Source organism: Macrobrachium nipponense, chromosome 2, assembly GCF_015104395.2.
Source record: "Macrobrachium nipponense isolate FS-2020 chromosome 2, ASM1510439v2, whole genome shotgun sequence".
NCBI lineage: Eukaryota > Metazoa > Arthropoda > Malacostraca > Decapoda > Palaemonidae > Macrobrachium > Macrobrachium nipponense.
Genome location: NC_087201.1, coordinates 111,054,630 through 111,075,347, shown reverse-complemented (window position 1 = coordinate 111,075,347; position 20,718 = coordinate 111,054,630). Strand labels below are relative to the sequence as shown.

General features: G+C 35.9%; 1 protein-coding gene across 5 annotated transcripts in view; it reads left to right on the top strand.

The window, feature by feature from the left end:
- Positions 1-9,716, top strand: part of LOC135220913 (syntaxin-binding protein 5-like) — a 1,025,750-nt gene extending 1,016,034 nt beyond the window's left edge. For all 5 annotated transcript variants that reach the window (XM_064258544.1, XM_064258545.1, XM_064258543.1 and 2 more), the window contains 2 exons: positions 912-1,036; positions 7,221-9,716. In XM_064258544.1, coding sequence (XP_064114614.1) covers positions 912-1,036; positions 7,221-7,483 — 388 coding nt within the window. In that variant the 3' untranslated portion in view covers positions 7,484-9,716. The remainder of the gene's footprint in view (positions 1-911; positions 1,037-7,220) is intronic.
- The last annotated feature ends 11,002 nt before the right edge of the window (positions 9,717-20,718 follow it).

The window sequence follows — 20,718 nt, the reverse complement described above, 5'->3', positions numbered from 1 at the left end:
GTCTCTCCGTGATTTCACAAGCTATGTCTGGCGTAATTGTGAATTTGTGGTGAACACACTGCCCTTTCACCTTTGGATCACCCTATGCCAAAACATTTACCTCCTTAAACAAATCTCATGAAATATATGTTATTAATTAAATGATTTAGTGATATCAAAGATTAGCATAAAACCTAATATTGACATTTAATAACAACATATACATTAGAAGACTTCTTTATTAAATACGGTTGACTTAAAAATTCATTTGAATTTCAGGATTTACTAGAATATTTTCAGAAAAAATTATTTTTCTTTCATTTTTATTTTAGTACAGTATTAGCGACAATGATATCTGCAATTATGAAAATGACTTTGTATAATTTCCAGTAATTCTGGAACTGCTATCAAAAGAATTATGAAATACTTCATAAAAATATGAAACTAGGTGATATATGACATACACTATTCACAGAAACATTGATGAAACAGGTCTAGAAGGAAATGTGTGGTTTGTTCATCTGGTTAAACTATCTTTCATAGCTAACTAACAGAAGCATGGAATGAAGTGAACTCTGTTAGAGAAGAAAGGGTAATAATGGTAGACATTGTGGAATAATAGTGAATTAGGTACCAGTTAAATAAACTGATTTACTTTAGGTTTAGTCCTTTTAGCATTGCAAATATGTCACAAAAGCACTGATAATATATTTTCATTAAATTAATAGCCCCCAATTCATAATCACATGCCAAGCTTTTGAAAATTAGAGATCATTGCTTGTACTTTCCAATTTAGCTGTTAATTTAGACAATGAAGTGGTAAAATTAGTTCATTGTAATGTTATATGTTGAAGAAATAAAGCTGAAAACAAGTATTTGTCAAGATACTAGCAGAATTCTGTTATCATGTCTTATTTTCCTGTTTTTTCTAGCAAGGAACTTCAAAATTTATTAGGAGAATTGTTTCAGCCTCATGATATGCCTGAGCCTCCAAAGCAAAGCTTTTTCAAAGGACTTTTCGGCGGAGGAGTCTCACAGTTGGACCGTGAAGAGCTTTGTAAGTACTGTTTTTATTATATAGTTCATTAAGATGATTTAAATATGTTCATGTAGACTTTACCAGAAAAGTATGTGAAGGCTTCTGTGTAGGTTGTTAGTACTATATAGTTATCAGTTGTTAGTGAGTGATGATGAACTGAAATTTTTATGAAGTTTATTTTAGCGTGAGATAGAGAGAGGTTTGGGTAGCAAGAGAATTGAAATCTTAATTGAAATGTGGTATGTATTTAAAAGGAATTGCCTTCATTCTTTATCAAATGTCATGAACTCAGAACCCATTTTACCTTTCCTTTAGTTCCAGTAGCATCTTCAGTTATCAAAATGTCCACAGTCAGCAGTGTCCATCTACTTAGTTATTTTGTGTCCAGTTATGATTAATCTTAACAAATTATTGTATAAAGTGTGTTATATACAGAGAGAAATAGGATTGTTTCAAATGATCATAAACCACCCACCCTATCCAAAGAAAAACGATTGAAAATCTGCCGTTCCACGAAGAATATCAAGAAAAAACATATGTGAGCTAGAATGCTGATCAGGATTACTTTCAGAATTAATAAAACAAAATATTCAGTACTTACTACAGTTCATACCTAATCCTAGCAAAGTTGTCACATCACCCCTCATACCTTCCTCCTCAACTTAGGGGATGGTATAGTTGTTGGCCTGGAAAACAAGATTGTTCAGTATACTACTGATGATGCAACACGTGGGTGTAGTAAAGTCACCTCTTACATGAAATGAAGCTTCCCTTGGTCTCACAAATGACGTGGACTGGATTAGTGAATGATGTAGTGGGTAGGGGGGGTGGGTTATGAGGCTGAACTTCACTAAAGCAAAAACACACTCGAGTAGCGGATCTCATACAGATTTTCCACCCCATCCTCCCGTTCAGGTGGATGGGACTGCTGAGTGAGTCTGAAGCTTTAACTGTTCTATGAGTAACTTTGACTCTTCTTACTCTAGAAACATTTGCTGAAAATGTCAGCAAATGCCACACAATAGTTAGGTATTGTATGTAAGGCCTCATATAGTATTTATATGAGTAAGAAAATTGGTGCAACCTGTTTTAGGTCATTTGTCCTTCCTTTACTACATTACTGTTCTCCTGTGTGGATGTCTGTCTGCTGTTTCCAAATACTAGGAGTTATGATTTGGATCATTGTCAGATCATCTCTTTTGTTAATTTTTCATAAGTCATATTTTAACACAGTATCACATCTACAAATTGATCCCTGATCCCATTTTCATGCTGTGAGCAACCAGCTGCAATAAATATGCCTGCCTCACTGTCAAATTTCTTAGTTCTAGAGGACCTTTATTCCTCACAACATTGGACTGTGGAACAGTCTCCCTGAGGATGTTGTGCAGTTGGAACTTCAAATTCAACCAAAGATGTAATGTATTACTACCCCAATAGGCAGTCCCCAGCTTACAATGGGTTCGGCTTATGTCTTTCCGAGGTTACGACACTTATCAATTATATTTGTCAGAAATTATTTCCACGTTTACAATGCATGTTCCAGGGTTACGTCACTTATGATGCCGATCTGCCGGAATAAATATGACTCCAGAAATGCAAAATAATCAGTATTTGAAGGTTTATTGATGAAAAATGTAATAAAATGCAGTTTACATAGTTTTTAATAAACCCAAAGCATTAAAAGAAAGGTTTTCTTAGAACTTTTTATGATGTTCCGGCTTACGACGATTTTCGGCTTACGATGCATCTCAAGAAGAGAACCCCCATCGAAAGCTGGGGACTGTGCACAATTCTCCTTGCATTTTATTAATTTACTTACATTTTTATGTATTAATTATAATAATAAGAGGGGTCATAACAGGCTGAGTTTCGGTTATCGGTGCCATAAGATACTGATAATAGAGTTATGGTGCCTTAACATACTTAACAGAGGCACCATTAACCGGTTATCAGCACCACTAACAAACTTGGTGCCATAACTGCCATAAATAGCTGAGTTTCGGATAATGGTGGTTTTCACTTGGAACCCCACCAACAACTGGGGACTGCCTGTACTTTCTCATTCTTCTTTGAAATAAACACCATATTCTTGGGAAGCTTGAATTTCAAGTCAATGGCCCTGGCAGGCTTGACATATGAATAGGATTCATGTCCTGAGTAATAATAGCAAATGGCTCTCACTGAACAGAATAGATTATATTCATTGCCTGAGACCAAAGGCAGAGAAGAAATGACTCAAGATCATCACCACTATTTGTTTGATTCATAGCCACAAAATAAATAGAGCCAATGATAGCCCTGCTGAAGACCAAATTTTGCTCCCTGGCCCACCTCAAAGACAAAAGTTCACAAAGAATTTTGAAAATATTTATACTCTTAGCTTAGAGAGACTTCTGAGCACAAGAGAAAGGTATCGTTTTTGAGGTTGAAGCAGTTTTGTGATACCTTCTGAATATTCAGAAGCATCATCTTCAGTTCAAGCAAAGTCATCACATATAGACCTCAAAATGCAAATATCTGTAAGAGGGCAGACCTAAAGCCCCTAATGATGAGACTGACAATTGTGGCAACAGAGGAGAAGAGGAAGTCACCTATTGATATCCAGCAAGACTGCAATAACTCCAGAAATCCTCAACCTCTGAAACTGTTGAATTGCCTCCAGGTATGAAGCTGAAATATGTCTAGGCTCCTAAGGAACCTCAGGAAGTGGGGCTGCTTGAGAATCTTCTTCCAGGAGAACTCTAGATATAGTAGTGTATCACCATCACCAACAAGTCCATAAACCACTCCTGCTAGGTCAGAGGGTTGCCAAAAATGTCCTAAGCTTTTCCAGCATCTGCCTTATGAGGCCAAAATATGGAAAAACTATAGGCCAAAAGATGGAAAAGCTTATAATTCAGGTTGTCTATCCAACTTCCAGGTTAACAGATTGAATCAGGAACTGATCCAGACTGTTGCAAATACATCCATCACCAGCTTGCCCCACAGGCCTCATAGAGCCTTTCAATTCTCCAGATTCAATAACCACTCAGTGTTAGAACTTGCTACCTTTAGTTGAGTATCTGCTGTCACATTAATCGTTTCCGGGGACAAATCTTCAGGAAAATTCACTCGTTGCTCACCTCTGCCCAAACGAAGATGTCTACTGCTGGACTAGTTGAGCTTTGGACAATTTTCAGCCATGATTCTCCAGGCAGGCCACTGTTGTTGGTGCGTCGCTTAACGTCAGCAACCGTTTATTTTAGTACGCAATACCAAAAAGAATACTTGGAGGTCATAGTAGGTGGCATTTAACTTTGGAAAAATTATTTATCACTTGTGTTCTGTTTCAACAAAATGCCTGTTACCTGGTGATCAAAAAGCTGCATATCTCACCCTTGGCTGGATGCATATTTGTAAACAACGTTTCTGGAGATGGAGATGACAAGGAAATGCCACCAAGAGGTGACTAGGTTCTTACTTTCACGTGGCTAGGAACCAGTTGGTCACCTAGCAATGGGACTTACAGCTTATTGTGGCATCCGAACCACATTATATTAAGAAATGAATTTCTATCACCAGAAGTAAATTCCTCAGATTCCATGTTGGCCGAGCCGAGAATCAAACTTCGGACCACCGGATTGGTAGCCAAGAGCGAAAACCACTCTTCCAACAAGGAACTTGGAACTGCCACAACTTTGCCAAGGGATCCATACAGTGCATAACCTGCTGGATCAAGGAGAGCAGTTTCCTGAGTGTACCCTTTGTCACTCAAACCAAAGTTGCTAACAAGTTGGTATCCATCCTTGAAATGTAGCTGTTGTGGAAGGAACTATTCACCTTATCTGAGAGAAGCAGTCCCACATCTTGGCAGAGTAGACATAGAAATCTACGTGCTGGGGTAACATCACAACTGTTGCTGCCATCACTAGCCAGATATCTGCACACCCTTTGCTAGACCGATGACCCTCTGGTGACATACTGTAATCCTGATGGAGACTTGCAAAGGTTGCCAAGCTAAAACTGCTTAAAACTGTCAAAGATTCCCTATCCTTACCCATGCAAAACTAGGATACTTCCTATGTGACAGATGAATTTGGGGGTGAAAGAGCTCTTTTGAGGTTTTGAGGTTCCAATCCATCCCACACCTACTTGATCACCTACATCTGCAACATTGACCTTATCTTATTTTCCAAGGCCTAGACATCTGGTTGTCCCCATTGTATGTCCTGAAGTCCACCAGCTGCAATGAAAGTGGGGCTTATCCAGATAGGGAAGTTTGCAGCTAACATTTGACATATACATGTGACTATGCTTTTGTCTCTGCCCAGATCTTTATAAGTTTTCAGATATCTGAACTCATTTCCTTTTAACCCTTTTACCAGGGGACTTTTTCATAGACTGTCGCTCTTTCCTAGGTTGAAAGAGTGACCAGTGTCTCCTGTCTGGAAACGTCCTGTGTGGTGTTGAAGTATAAGGCATAGACAGCATAGGTGGTGTCTTCTGTTATTTGCACTTATATTGAAAGAATATTCGGGATCCTTAGAGACTCATACTGAGATAGAATGGTTTTGAAGAAGCTGAGGCCATACTGCCCAGATTGAAATTTGCTGCCCTAGCTCCTTCTGGTGTCATTTTTTCCAAGAAATGCTATACTAAGCTCTTTGGAAATGCAAATTTGTCTCAAAAATACAGAGACAAAGCCAGAACGTAACTTTCAATTAGGATATGGAACATAAAAAAAAAAGCCACACACACACACGCCAAGATGATGAAAGGAGGTTAATGTTAGCAGAAGCCCTCATTATTGATGCTAGGTAGCTAACAGCATTTTAACCAAAAGAAGACTAGTGCAAATACAGACACCAAAAGTACTAGTGAATAGGTCAAGAAAGGAACTCGGCAAATAGGAAGTACAGAAATATCTTTGGACTTGCCCAAATACTTGGCTAAGATGCAAAATTTATAGGAGAAAAGATTAAATAGCGGCTACTCAGATACTTACCAGTGACTGAAAATGTGTTATAAGTTGAGAAAAATCACGCTTTTACTCTGATTCACAAAGTAAGAAAGACAAGGAAGTTCAAATGAAGTGTTGAACTAAAATGGAAATGAATGGTTGATGAAATAACACTAGTTGCTGAGCAAATGCTTAGAAAGTAGTGCACAAAGCTGTGAACAGGGTGGTTAGTTTTTGCATGAGGTTCCATATAGGGTATGTGTAAACTCATTCTTCTATTGTCTACAAGACTGAGTTTTATGCCATTCAAGACTGCCAATATGGGCTCATTGCAATTGATGTGGATATAAAAAAATGTTGAATGCAATAATATCTGCAGTTGTTTGGAAATTGTTTAACACAGTATTCATCGAGATTTAGTGTGACAGGGAAGTATCCTTTATCATGTAGGTAATAACTGACATCTTAGTGCACATATTTCAAAAGTGTGGTCATGAAGATCATTAGTCCTTGATTTACCACCCGGGCATCTTTTTCAGCTCCATGCCGTAAGTTGATCTCCACCGTAAGTCAGTGTTTCGCCTTTAACTATGCTTACAACACCATAACTTGATGATGCATCAAGTTACAGCGCCATATGCACTGTTAACATTATGCCTATTCTTGCCGTAACTTGATGTAAGTGCCTTGAGATCAAATCCTCTGTAAGTTGGTCTCGCCAAAAGTCTGTAATAATGAATTTATGATATTAAAAATTTTGAATGATGTTATTGATTATCTGGATAGAATATAGTATTAGTATACAGTATAGGTAAAAAATAATACTGAATAGTTGTGCATTTGTGTAAATATTCTGAGTGATAGTTTTGCAGTTCACTTGCATTTTGCTGTGAAATGCTTCATTACATAATGCTTCATTATGTAAAATAGAGGAAACTGCAGACATGATAATATGTAAACATGGCCTTGTAATAAAATTAAAAATTGTACTCTGACCATTGAATTCTTTGTTGTTTATAAATTTATTTACAAAAATTGCTGTCAGGACATATAAATATGTTGTCAATTCACATCTCTTGTTCCTATATATGTGCATAACATTTAATGTGTTGGAGGGGCTTTCCTGTTTCCATGTACTCTATTCATTTCCTACATTAAGTTATGTGCAGTACTTTTCAGCATAATTATTCTTTAAGAAACTAAATTGCTTATATTTAAGGATGACAATTTGAATACATCATAGCAAGCTGTTCTTTACAGTTGGTGAGTCTTCAGGGAAGGGTTCACGGAGTGTTGCCAAACATGTACCAGGACCTACAGCTCAACTAGAGGCTCTGAATGCAAAAGCTGGTTCTGTTGCGGGTGATATTGCCAGAACACGAATGTTAATGGTAGAGAGAGGGCAGAAACTTAGTGAATTAGAAGAACGGACTGGTCGTATGATGAATGAATCAGAGTCATTCTCCACAGCTGCTCACCAGCTAATGCTCAAGTACAAGGACAAGAAGTGGTATCAACTTTGAGATGGTTTCACCATCTCTTTGGTATTCACTCTGCCAGATTATTTTGTATATATAGTTCTGTAATCAGACGTGCTAGCTCCGAGATTCATGGGGTATGGAATACTAGTTCCAGTGAAATCAGAATTAGCATATGCACACTACAAGTACAATGACAGGCCTTTCACAGTGGGTTTGTTCTTAAAATCAGTATATCTGTGACAAGGATTGGTTTTGTCAAGTGTGTATGTGTTTTATGCACGTTTTGTCAAGTGAGGAACCCCTTGTCTTCTCAAAGTTGTTACTCAGTGTATCAGCAGGTAACTGATACCATGTTAGAAGCTACCCAGTTACAATAGTTGGTATGATACCAAATATTAACACATAGGGAAGCAATGTCATGCTGTTTGTAAATATTTGTACAGGTAAAAAGTTATAAATAAAATGGTGAGGAGTTAGATATCTTTGATCCCAGGTGTTTTATGCTGGTGCAATATTAAAAAGCCAAGCTGCAGCAGCAAGCACAGTGATACAGCTGCTAGTTACAGTTACATATACTGGTTGTGAGCTCTTCTGCTGACTGAATATCCACTTTTGCACTTTATCAAGATGATATTTTGTGTGATGCTGATTTACAGTTTTGTATGAATGTATAACTGTATACATACATAAGTTGAATTCCATTTATCCAGATAGATTAAAATCGAGATTCTCATTAAAGTGCTTGCAAGTTTTATGTACTACTTCCTTATTGTATGCTGGACTGCAGAGAAAGAAACTTAGACATTAGTTAGTATAGTAATCAGCTATTACTCATTCTAATGATAATTAAATTAATAGCCACAACAACCTAACTTAAGTTTCTTAAAGTATATGTGCTTTCTTTTTTCATATGGGAAGTTTAAGAGCTTGAATGAAAGCTCACTTTTCATTTAGAGGCATTATTGATGGTTATCTTTTACAAGCATCAAGTGCTAAGAAGCTACAAAATGTTAATAGGAAGTGGTTTATTTTGTTTAAAGTCTTTGCCAAACTTATAAAATTCTAAATTGTTTCCACTTTCAAATAAAGTCTTTTAGTTACTACAGGATTCAGCTAGGAAAACAGCAACATTACATAAAAGGATACATTTCCTTGCCCAAATATCAAAAGCATAAAATAGATAAATTTTACTTCTTTGGAATAAGAGCCATGCATCATGTTCCAATAAAACAACCTTCACTAATGCTTAAAAGAAGTGCAATGCTGGTAGCAATCAAGCCTTTTGATGTAATTTGCTGTCTATCATTATACATCCAAAGTGTTGTATCTTTTGCTTTAGCATTTTCATATATTAATTTGGTTAATAATGATAAAAGATGTGTTATAATGTTTACACATAATGCAGAATTCAGAAATGGTCTGTGACAAGAACTATAAATAGATAAATGTAATTTTGGAAATCATATCAGCACTGCCACACTTTGTTCTCTTGAGTTTTCTTGGTAAATACTTTATGAAAATTTATCTCAATTGGATAGTACTTCATATACTGTAATAACTATACATTATGTACCTTGTGATTTTAGGGGCTTAGGGCAAAATATTTTAAATTTCTTAGCCAGGAATTGTTGACAAAGGCAATGGAAGGAATTTACATGCAGTTCACAAATAATTTTGATTGTGTAATTTTAAAAAAAAGGTTCAGAATATATTCAGAGGTTACATAGTACAAGTTTTCATCTGGATTAGTGGAATTTTTCTGCGTCTGTTGCCATTGTGTATTTGTGGATCAAGTGAGTATGGATAGAAATGGAAGAAGATATATAGAAATTACTGGAAACAACCTCTAGTTTAATATAAATCAAGCCTTATATGTTTATCATTAGTCTCAGAAGGAACTGAACCCCATAATCTAAAATTTATTTAAACTACTTTTCAAAGTCTGTGTCTGAATTCCAGGATAGCTTAACACAAACACACACACACATTATATATATATATATATATATATATATATATATATATATATATTTATATGGTAGTAGATATATATGCTTTTGGGGCAAAGTTTTTCTTGTATGCTTATTTCATTGAAGTCAATGGCTTCTTGATGATCATCAATCAAAAAGCCGTCGAATTCAGTGAAGTGAATAAATAAACACACACACACACACACACACACACAAACTACTTACAAACATTCAAGTTAAGAACATTCATAGGTACTAACAGACACGGCACAAATTAAAATTTTGCAAAGAACAGAAAGCAAGGAGGAAGATGAACCTGTTCCTTTAACTCCTTCTGTGATTATCCTGAGTATTCTAATTAACTACCATGTATATTTAATCATGAGAATAATCATTCATACTTGTAAAATATTATTTCTTTTTTTCCATCTTACCAATTTAACTAGGTCTGTGATGATTTCCATTTTCTATGTTTCCTCTCCCTATAGGAAGCATTTAATATGTATTTTTGTCAATAGATGGTGATGTGCATTGTTTACTTTGTGAACTTCCAATGTCAGATGCTGTTCCTGCAAAATTCTCTCCAATTTCATAACTTTCAAAGCATAGAAAAAGTACCAAGCTTTGAATGTTGCTTGAATCTAAATGTAATTTTCTTCTTGTTACCTTTCTCTTGTTACCTTTCTAGCATCCAAAGTAATTTGTTATAATACTTCATGATTTAAAAATGCAATGCAAATAGTATAATCTATGAGTCTCAAGTTAACTCGGGAATGTAAACATCAACAAAAGTTATGCTCTACCAATTATAAACCAATTGCTAACAATTCAAAATATGAACAGCCATTCAGAATGTAACTCATTCATAAGTAGGGTGGAAGTCTGTTGCCCTGATGTGATTATTATAAAGCTTTTGTATACATTTGGCATCTAAATAATATTTCCAGGCTCTTTCTAGGCCATTTAAAATATTATCCTAGCTATGACAGTTCATATGCTGAAGAGTAAGATTTTCCACAATACAAGCAGGAAAATAACATGAAGACTGGGTAATCAGTCTTTTACGCAAAAGTCTAAATCTATTAAAAAAAATTAATTAATATACACATTCACCCATAATCCTCATTCAGACCAACAGTGAACTATTATAAATAATACGAAGTTAGAGGGAAATAGCTTAGGAAAAGGGAGAAACACAACTTTTGCACCAAGTCAGTAATAAGTGGGAGATTAAAGAAAGAAGAAAATCCTTAATCTAATTGCTAACACAATATTCACAATGCTCTACCGCAATATATGTGCCCCACACCAGACAATAATAATAATATAATAATATCTGCACTGAAGTAGTTAAGTACATGCTGGTTTGGTTGGAAGTTCAAAGTATAGGTTGTCCCAGAACACTAATGCTCAACCAAAAGAGAGCGAGTCATTTATTGGTCATACAGAAGGCACAAAATGATACGTTCACTTTTTGCCGTGACCACAAGGCCTCCTAACGGCCATCAGAAGATCTTGAGTCAATGGCTGTATCCACTTGCAAAGAGGATTCTGGAATCCTCACCACATCCAAAGATGAGAGCCAGGTTTTGGGCAAATGGTAGTGGTCTCAGCACATCCATCAGCATGAGAGCACACCTTGGGTGCAGGTGGGGGTAAGCACCCAAAGACAGTGATGCTTAACAGCAGACATGCCCATTGAAGTTAGCGGTAAATTCCAAAAGCAGAGCAATGATGTGAAAAGTTGAGCCCCCACACTTAAGGGCAAGCCGTAACTAAGGCCAAGAACTCTGCAGGAGAGCCGAATGCAATCTGCCTTCCTTTCAGAAAAAAATATATTGCCTTGTAAACAATCTGACATTGCAGGAGGCAGTAGGCCAACTGACAAAACAGTAATTTAGGAAAATAAAGAGAACTTTTAAGGGCATAGTAACAATTGCTAAATAACAACCTTTAGTGGGGAAGCAAAACAAAACTTAACCAATTATTCAAAGCTCAGAGAACTAGTGAAAACTAATATATAGTAATTGAAAAAAACTACATTAAAGGAGCCACAAAACTGAAGAAACTAATTTTTCAATTATATATATTTAATATATATAGGTACAGTAAACCCCCATATTTGTTGGGGGATGGGTACCAGACCTACCCCAACAAATAGCTAAAATCCGCGACCTTTAAGCCACTTTAAAAATGCTTAGTACTGTCTATTTTGATAGTTGAACACAAAAAACTAAAAATGCTTATACCTGATTATTGTAATAGTTTTATCACACAGTGCATTTAGTCATAAATAATAAGAAAATACAGTAATTTGTGCATATTTCTCCATGAGAAATACTGCAAATAGGTAAATTTTTTGTGAATAATGTGTATATACAACCCTTCGAAAAATCCACGAATAGGCGAGTCTGCGAATCATGAGTCCACAAATCATTAGTCTGCAAATAGCAGGGGTCAATTATATATATATATATATATATATATATATATATATATATATATATATATATATATATATATATATATATATATATATATATATATATATATATATATATATATATATATATATATATATATATATATACACACACACACACACACACACACACACACACACACACACACACACACACACACACACAGTGGACCCCCCGTATTCGCGTTCTCCAGATTCACGGACTCACACATTTGCGGATTTCTCTCTGGAACATTTCCCCACGTTATTTACGGAATATTCGCCTATTCGCAGTATTTTTCTATGAGAAATATCCACAAATTCCTGTTTTTTTTTATCAATTTCATCATAAAATATACTTTTTGTGATAAAACTATTAAAAAAACCAGGTATAAAAATTTTTAGGGGGTTTTTCTTGAGTTTTAACTAACAAAATAGGAGGATTTTAAGCAAAAAATAGGGGTTCCAACTATTCGCGGGTTCTAACTATTCACTGGGGGGGGTCTGGTACACATCCCCCGTGAATACAGGGGGGACCACTGTATATATATACACATATGTATCTAATAAAAGGAGTCTATAAAATGTCAAAATATATAAAGTAAGTACTATATTTCAAAGGCTGCTGTTTCTCTCTTCAGGTTTCATTACCTACCTGAAGAGAGAGACAGCAGTCATTGAGATATAGTATACTTCCTTCTATATTTTGGCATTTTTATGGACTCCTTTTATTAGATCGAATTCTGCTAACAACACACACACACACACACACATACATACATATATACATATATATATATCCTCGCCCCTGCTAGAGAACTCTTCTTGAACGACTATGTTGCATGGCCTCTAACTCCTTCAGGTCATCTGTCGTAAGCTCCTCTTTGATGCTCCTCGAGGTCATTGATGTCGTCCTCGTCGACAACCAGCCCCATGGACTTGCCGGGTGCAACGATCTCGTCAAGATCTGGTTGCGAAACAGTTTCAGGATCATCAACTGTTTCTGAATCTGCATGAGCTTCGCCCACGTTGAATCCCTTGAAGTCTCAAGCGGATACGGCATCAGGCCAGAGTTTCCTCCACGAAGAATTCAAGGCTCCTGCCAAGCTTGATTGATGAGTCAGATGCATGTCACAATATTGAAATGCTCTTTCCAGAATTCACACAAGGTGAGGTTTGTGGTATCGGTGATGTCAAAACATCTCTTGAAAAGATGTTTCGAATACAGCTTCTTGAAGTTCGATATCACTTGCTGGTCCATGGGCTGGAGGAGAGGAGTGGTGTTAGGCGGAAGATAAAGAACCTTGATAAAAGAATACTCCGCTAGGATATCTTCCTTGAGGCCAGGAGGGTGAGCGGGGTCATTGTCCAACACCAGCAGACATATCAGAGGGAGGCGCTTCTCTTCCGAGAATTTCTTCACTGTTGGGCTGAAACACATCACTGGAAGCTTCTCCTTTAGCACTTTGTGGGCCTTGAAGGCTCGAGAAGTGTCCGAATGATACACAAGTAGGGGCTTCACCTTACAATCCCCACTGGCATTGGAACAAAGTGCGAGCATAAGCCTGTCTTTCATAGGCTCATGCCCAGGTAGCTTCTTCTCTTCCTCCGTGATGTACGTCTGACGAGGCATTTTTTTCCAAAAAAGGCCAGTCTCGTCACAGTTGAAGATTTTGCTGAGAACTGCAGCCTTCGTTGATCGTCATCTTGTTGAACGTCTTAATATAGGCTTCGGCCGCTTTTGTCTCTGAGCTGGCAGCCTCCCCATGCCGCACCACCGAATGGATGCCAGTCTGTTTCCGGAATTTTTCAAACCACCCACGAGAAGCCTTGAAGTCTTGGGTTGGCGTCGATGTCCCTTCTCCTCCGTCGTCTTCGGCCTGGGCAATCAAATCGCCGAAAATAGCGCTGGCCTTGTGGCCGATTGCCGTCTTGGTTATCGTATCTCCAGTGATTTCTTTGTCTTTTATCCATACAAGAAGCAGCCTTTCCATGTCATCATGCATGTGGCTCCTCTTGTTGGACAAAATAGTCATGCCCTTGGAAGGTGTAGCTGCTTTGATGGCTTCCTTCTGCTTAAGGATGGTGCCTATCGTTGATGGATTTTGGCCGTATTCCTTAGCAATCACACTCAACTGCATGCCAGCCTCGTACTTCTTGATTATCTCCATCTTTGTCTCCATAGAAAGCATCTTCTTCTTTCCGTGAACTTCAGCAACTTTCTTGGGACCCATGACTATACGTAATTAAGTTATGTACTAATTAAGTTCTCACACAACACAATAAAGTACAAAGCGAGATCACTAACACGAATTTACGTTAACAAACAAAATCATATATGTGAACGAACGTATTCCGCATGCGTACGATAACGCTGGTGCTAAGGAGTGGCCGAACGACGCCTTCACGTAGAGCATGATGGGGTAGATGCTGACCAATAGGAGAGCAGGATCTTAAGGTAGTGACTAGCATCAGGAACCAATGGGAGAGTGGGAGGATGGTGGTGAGGCTACTCATTTGGCAGCGCGCAAGTTTTAAAATTGTTCTCGGCGGTCTGGGCGAATCTCAGGACTTTACAGTAGCACCCTTTCATAGCCTGAATTATTTTCGTATGCAGAGGCAAAAAAATCTTCATATTTGCTTTCGTAACTTGAATTTTTTTGTAAGTTTGGACTTTCGTTTGTCAAGGTTCCACTGTGTATATATATATATATATATAATATATATATATATATATATATATATATATGTAAGTGTTTACATAATAAAATATGGAATGTTAGTCCATATATATAAAAGATTGCTTGCAGGAATGTGATCAGACTAGAGACGCTAAAGATGACGTATACAATAAGTATGTAGGCTAAGTTGACATGCCGTCATCTGTGGTCATTCATTTGTTTTGAAACAGTCCAAGCTCCCTGCTTGAGACAACTACCCCGACCTATGATTCAAACGGCCTACGTGATCTGTAGCGTGTCTCATTTGATTGTGCGTTCGTATGAAACTATGTCATTTGTATGTATGTTCATATGTTCGAACTACTGCTGCTCCTTCATAACTTGTAACAGAGATGGTAGACAGGAGAACAGAGTTAGCTATCGTCATTAGAAGACCTGTACCTCTTTACCTAAGCTTTATCATGTAGAGGAATAGGATTAGCCATCATCATTGGCAGAAGCGATCAAGCTATCGTTATTAGAAGACTTGTACAATCATATCTGATCTTCAGCATGTAAAACTTCAGAAGAATACATATAGTTTTATATTTCGTGTTTTCTACAAGAACCTCCTCACCATGAGTTTAACACATCGTCGTAATAACCAACAAGATAATACCGACTTCCGTAAATGATCTACAAACCCCCAGACACTCCATTGAAGATGGAAGTGCAATACCAACCGACTTAGCGTAAGATTATCGCTAGTCTAACATTACCTCATAGGGCGCCATATCATACAAGGCACAAGCCCAATCATATATATACATATATATATATATATATATGTATATATATATATATATATATATATATATATATATATAATATATATATATATATATATATATATATATATATATATATATATATATATATATATATATATATTATATATATCATATATATATATATATATATATATATATATATATATATATATATATATATATATAGCTAATAATTTCTTGACTTTAAACACCAAATATTATCATGCCCCCAAAGCATTAAGCTAACTTTAAATAAAATTAAAGTTACTGGAATTTCATTTAAAGTTAGCTTAATACATTACCCTTAATAAAGAATTAAATGGTTGACGTAAAAATGGAGTACTTTACAGTATCACTAGCATATTTACCGTACTAATGTTACTCCAAATTCATGGGATGCCATTGTCTTTTTCACTTACATCACTCACAATAAAGACGTTTTCTTTGCGTCACTGGGTAAACTCCATAGTCACAGTTATGACGAAGGTACATTTTAATACAGTAACACATGTCCATAATATTTTTTAGAGGGTACAGGTAAAATTCAAACAACTCAGTATTATGTACTGTACAGTTAAAGATGTACAGAGAAATAATAAGACATAAAAATGTGTGAGCACTAGCTACAAACGAGAGAGAGAGAGAGAGAGAATGGCATAATACAGTAACTTTACTGCCTTTGTATCATATTTATGTACAGAAATATAAAAAAAAATTCCCTACTGATTTTACATTTAAAAGTATGAAAACTTAAGATACTTCAAAAATTACAGGAACACTATATGCAGTGGTATAATTTTTGGAAAGTGCGGTATAACTTTGCAAATGGGTATCACATCTTGTAAAAGTACACTTAACTGTGCATGCTGTATTACCTTTGTATCATATTTGTGCATGTACAGAAATGAATGTAATAACAATTTTCATACAGATTTTACACATAAAGCATGAAAACATATAAATTACTTAAAAATTGAACTTAAACACTTCTGCAGGGTTTCTTTAGGATTTCGCAATGTCGTGTGTCTGTGGAAAAATTGCATGTGCCAATTAGTTAGGCTCCAATGAAATGTTTGTGTATCTGTGAATTTGTGCAATATATTGTTGGGGGTTCCATTCTAGGCAGGGGGCTGATAAGTGAAACCTGCCATTAACTGAAACTTGGTGATTTATGTTATTGGCACATTATGGCACCATAAATTACCAATTTTATGGTGCAAGACAAGTGCCATAAAACCAGATCGCCATTAACCGAGTCCGCCAATAACCAGGGACTACATGTATATATAATATTTACCCATACAGTGAACCCCCGTATTTACGGACTCCAGATTCATGGACTCCAGGTTCACGGACTCACGTTTTTGCAGATTTCTCTCTGGAACATATACCCCCATTATTTGTGGAAAATTCACCTATTCGCAGTATTTTTCTTTAAGAAATATCCACAAATTCCTGGGTTTTTAATCAATTTCATCATAAAATGCACATTTGTGATAAAACTATTAAAAATAAACAAGTATAAACATTTTTAGTGGGTTTTTCTTGAGGTTCAACGAACAAAATAGGCAGCTTTTGTAGGGGTTTCAGCTATTCGTAGCGGTCTGTTACTCATTTCCCGCGAATACTATATATGGAAGGAATCATCCTGTCTCTCCTATAGAAAAGAATTATGTATTAAAAAATTAAAATTGAAAATTTACAGGAAATGAAAATTCATGGTATTGCAAATTGCCAGTAAATGTTGTTTACATAAGGATTGAAAAATGATTTCAGATCTAGAATCAGATTCCATCAAATTATTAAGCTCAAGTTCAAGTCCAAGCTTGGATTCCGGTGTAATATACCAAATTTAACTCCACAGTTTTTCAGTCCCTTGACAACAGATCAAATATCACTCAACACAAGTTGTTTGTATTTTTACCTTCCCTGTATCTCCGACTTTTATTGATGTATTTTCACTTTTATTGATGAATTTGCCCTTTTATCGATGTATTTTCTCTTTTGTTGATGTATTTTCACAGTCAGGACAAAGAGGAATTCAATTAGTTCCTTCCTGTTAAAAGTATTGGGAAGTTTGTTAAATTTTGCATGAGCTGCATATCTTCAGAAGTGGGTGAAGCATATACTCAAATTACAAAAATAGATTTTATATAACAATTGAACAAACACACTTCTATATAGCCACCCAAATAGGTACAGATGAGGAACAGCATATTTCTATTACAGAATGCATTGCAAAGATTTTAGTTTTTAACAACTAGCTAATCAATATTTGTCACTGTTGGTAGTACTGCATGATGCGAAAGGAAGCTGGAGAGAATTTTGATAATTAACAAGGGTATGGAGACAAATCTTAAAGGCAGTAACATAGCCCTTTCAGATTGGTCTTGGTGGTAAATAGAATTGGAGGTGGTAACTTTGCACCCAGCCAATCATAAGGAGGATGCCAACAACAGAGGGGTTGCCTTAAGGTGATTGACAATACTGTACTTGCCCTTGTTGTTGTTGTATCAAGCCAACACTTCTTGTTGGCATGGGCCTTTCCCTTGTTCGGCCCGTAGGTGATCTGAAAAGATTCATTAGGTAAAGTACTTGCCCCTTGGGTATCTCCATCAGTCATTACTGATGACTTCTAACCTGAACTACTACAAAGGGAGATGAGAGACTTGTCCTTAAAATGAGCTGCCTTCAAGGAGCCACAGAATCTCAGTGAACAAATAAAGTTTCTAATTGGAATAAATTTATACTATGGTCATCATATCACCAAATTTTACCATTTATTTGTTTTATTATGAGTACTGTAAAAGTTATAGGTCAAATGCATAGGTGAATAAGGGACGTGTAAAAGTTTATAGTAAAATTTAATAGTAATTATGCCATCACTTCTTCCATCAACAAGTTTATTATCAGCTTTATACCCATTTACTTCATTTCTGTTATTGAAGCTCCTCTTTTTCAGTAATCTTTTACCATGATTTTCTGGACAATTTTCTTGTATCACTTATATATTTAACTACAGGAATTCCTCGTTTAAGGACAGGCTTCAGTTCCAGTGACCCCATCGTTAAGCAAATTTGTCGTTAAGTGAGTTATTCTCTTTATTTTGACTAATAGCATTAATTTTCAGTCATATATTATACATAGAACTATAGCTTTTCTTTACAAAGCATATTAAAGCCTTATTTATTGTTTTAGCTGTGGATTTCAAAGTTTTCAAAACCTAGGCTGTTTTGCTTGCTTTTTTTTCTCTCTTCATAAATTTCATGATAGTACCTGTCTCTCTCTTTCATGTCTTTCAAATTTTGGCAAACATTCAATAGTAGGGTCCATTGCCTCTTATTCAAACATCATTTCACACATTTTTGCAAATACTTTTTCCAAGCCCTTAGCAGTGAACTTCTGTCCCTCATCTTTTTTTTCTGTTTCTTACATATTACTAGTGATTGTTTGAACTTACTTTCCTTCTTCATGTTGCTTGATGATCTTAAGCTTCGTGTTGATATCAATATATTGCCTTTGCTTTTTAGCAGAAGATCCTTGAGAAGCAGTACTCTTTCTTTTTTCCGACATCTTAAGGGGATATGTGAGTATTGAAAGCAAAAAAAAAAATACTACACAACCTATCGCAACTGGGTGATGTGCATGAAAGACTTATGTGAGGTGGCGAAAGATGATGAGATGGTGGCTGCACTGCCATTTGCCTCAGCCCAACTTATCGTACACAACTGTGTTCAATTACACTCATGACTGTGCTGCCGCTGCACTCACGCACGTTGTAACTTCAAGAGATTTTTGTGAAACGAATATCAAACCTGTTGTAAAGCCGTCGTAACTCCAAGTTGTCGTAAGACGAGTACTTCGTTAAGTGAGGAGTACCTGTACTTTGTGGCATTCTTCACTTTTACTTAATATGTAACCATTCTATCTCGGTCTATTTTCTGGCTGCTGAAAATCATGTCTTTTCTTATGTTAATCATTGCGATATAATCTTTCACCACACACTGGTCTTATAATCTTAACATTCATGAGTCAAATCCTTATTTCCTTGGTGTACAGAGTAGTATGGAATGTATACTTACATTTGTGCTGTGTTAACAGGAGGAATATTATTTACCAGTATTTCACCACTCCATTTCATTTAGGCAGTTGCTGTCTTTTCCTTGCTGCCCACCTAATACGTGCTTCACAGCCAAGTCCAAGTCCATACCCAGAGTATTTTATGGGGGCTGTCGTTTTTCCCAAAACTGGGCCTTTTCTTCTATAAATGTTATTGCATGTATAGGTACTATATACAAGATAAAATACTTGAAAATGTTATTTTAGTTATATTAAGAAAGAAAAATTGGGTATGCAGTCTATGCCCTTCTACCTGATTAGATGTTATTCAAAGTACTGACTGGTTAACAGACTTTTACTTATAGTAATGTAAAAAGTTTGCACTGAAAGTCAAGAATAGTTCTTGTTTTACTGATTGATTCATTTATTATGTTAACAGTAACATGCATATTACTTAACTTGTTGTTATGCTATATACTTTGTCTTAACAAAAAACAATAATTAATTATAACTTTGTAAGTACAGTTCAATGAAAAGGATAGTCACAGAAAATATGGACTTCCAGAAATTTTGTGGGTGGTCGTTTGACCCCCTCAACCCACCCCCCTCGTTACAGGCCTGCAAAGTAACAGAAATGTTTTCCCGCTTCTAAGATTCATCCATCCATCACCACATAGGTGTGTTTTGTTTCTTTAGATGTTTAATATCTGTATGGACTGAGTAATACTTCGTAAGAAATTAGAGGAAGAGTTACATGTTCTCCAAGCACCAGGAGCTTTGTCTTCCTGACATTGGTTTTCAGCTCTTTTCTCTCCACTCTTCTCTTTCAGTTCCACTTACATAGCATTTCCATTGCTGCTTCTTCAAATATAAAGAGTAGACTACTATATATCCCCCCAAAAAAAGGATGAAACATTTGAGTTGGTTTTAAAAAGCATGAATTTTCCCAAATTTTTTTGTTTGGCTTAATCTTTATTTCATCAGTTAATAAAACAGAATGCAAAATTCTACAGTATGTGTTTTAATATTAGTTTATGTGTTCAGACACAAAGTCTTTTTACCAATAATGTATTTGAAATAGTGAAATATGAAACTTGATTGAAATATTTCAGCCTCGGCAAAATTGGGGTATTGCAGAAAATGTTGTTTGAAATAGATAATAGTCAGTATATTCAGCTACTGGTTAACTTTTAAAATTGTGGTTAAATTCAGTAGGGACTTCAAGTGTACTTTTATTTTTTATTTTGGACTAAATTTTCTTTTAATAATTTGCAAAATTTTAACTCTCATCATAAAT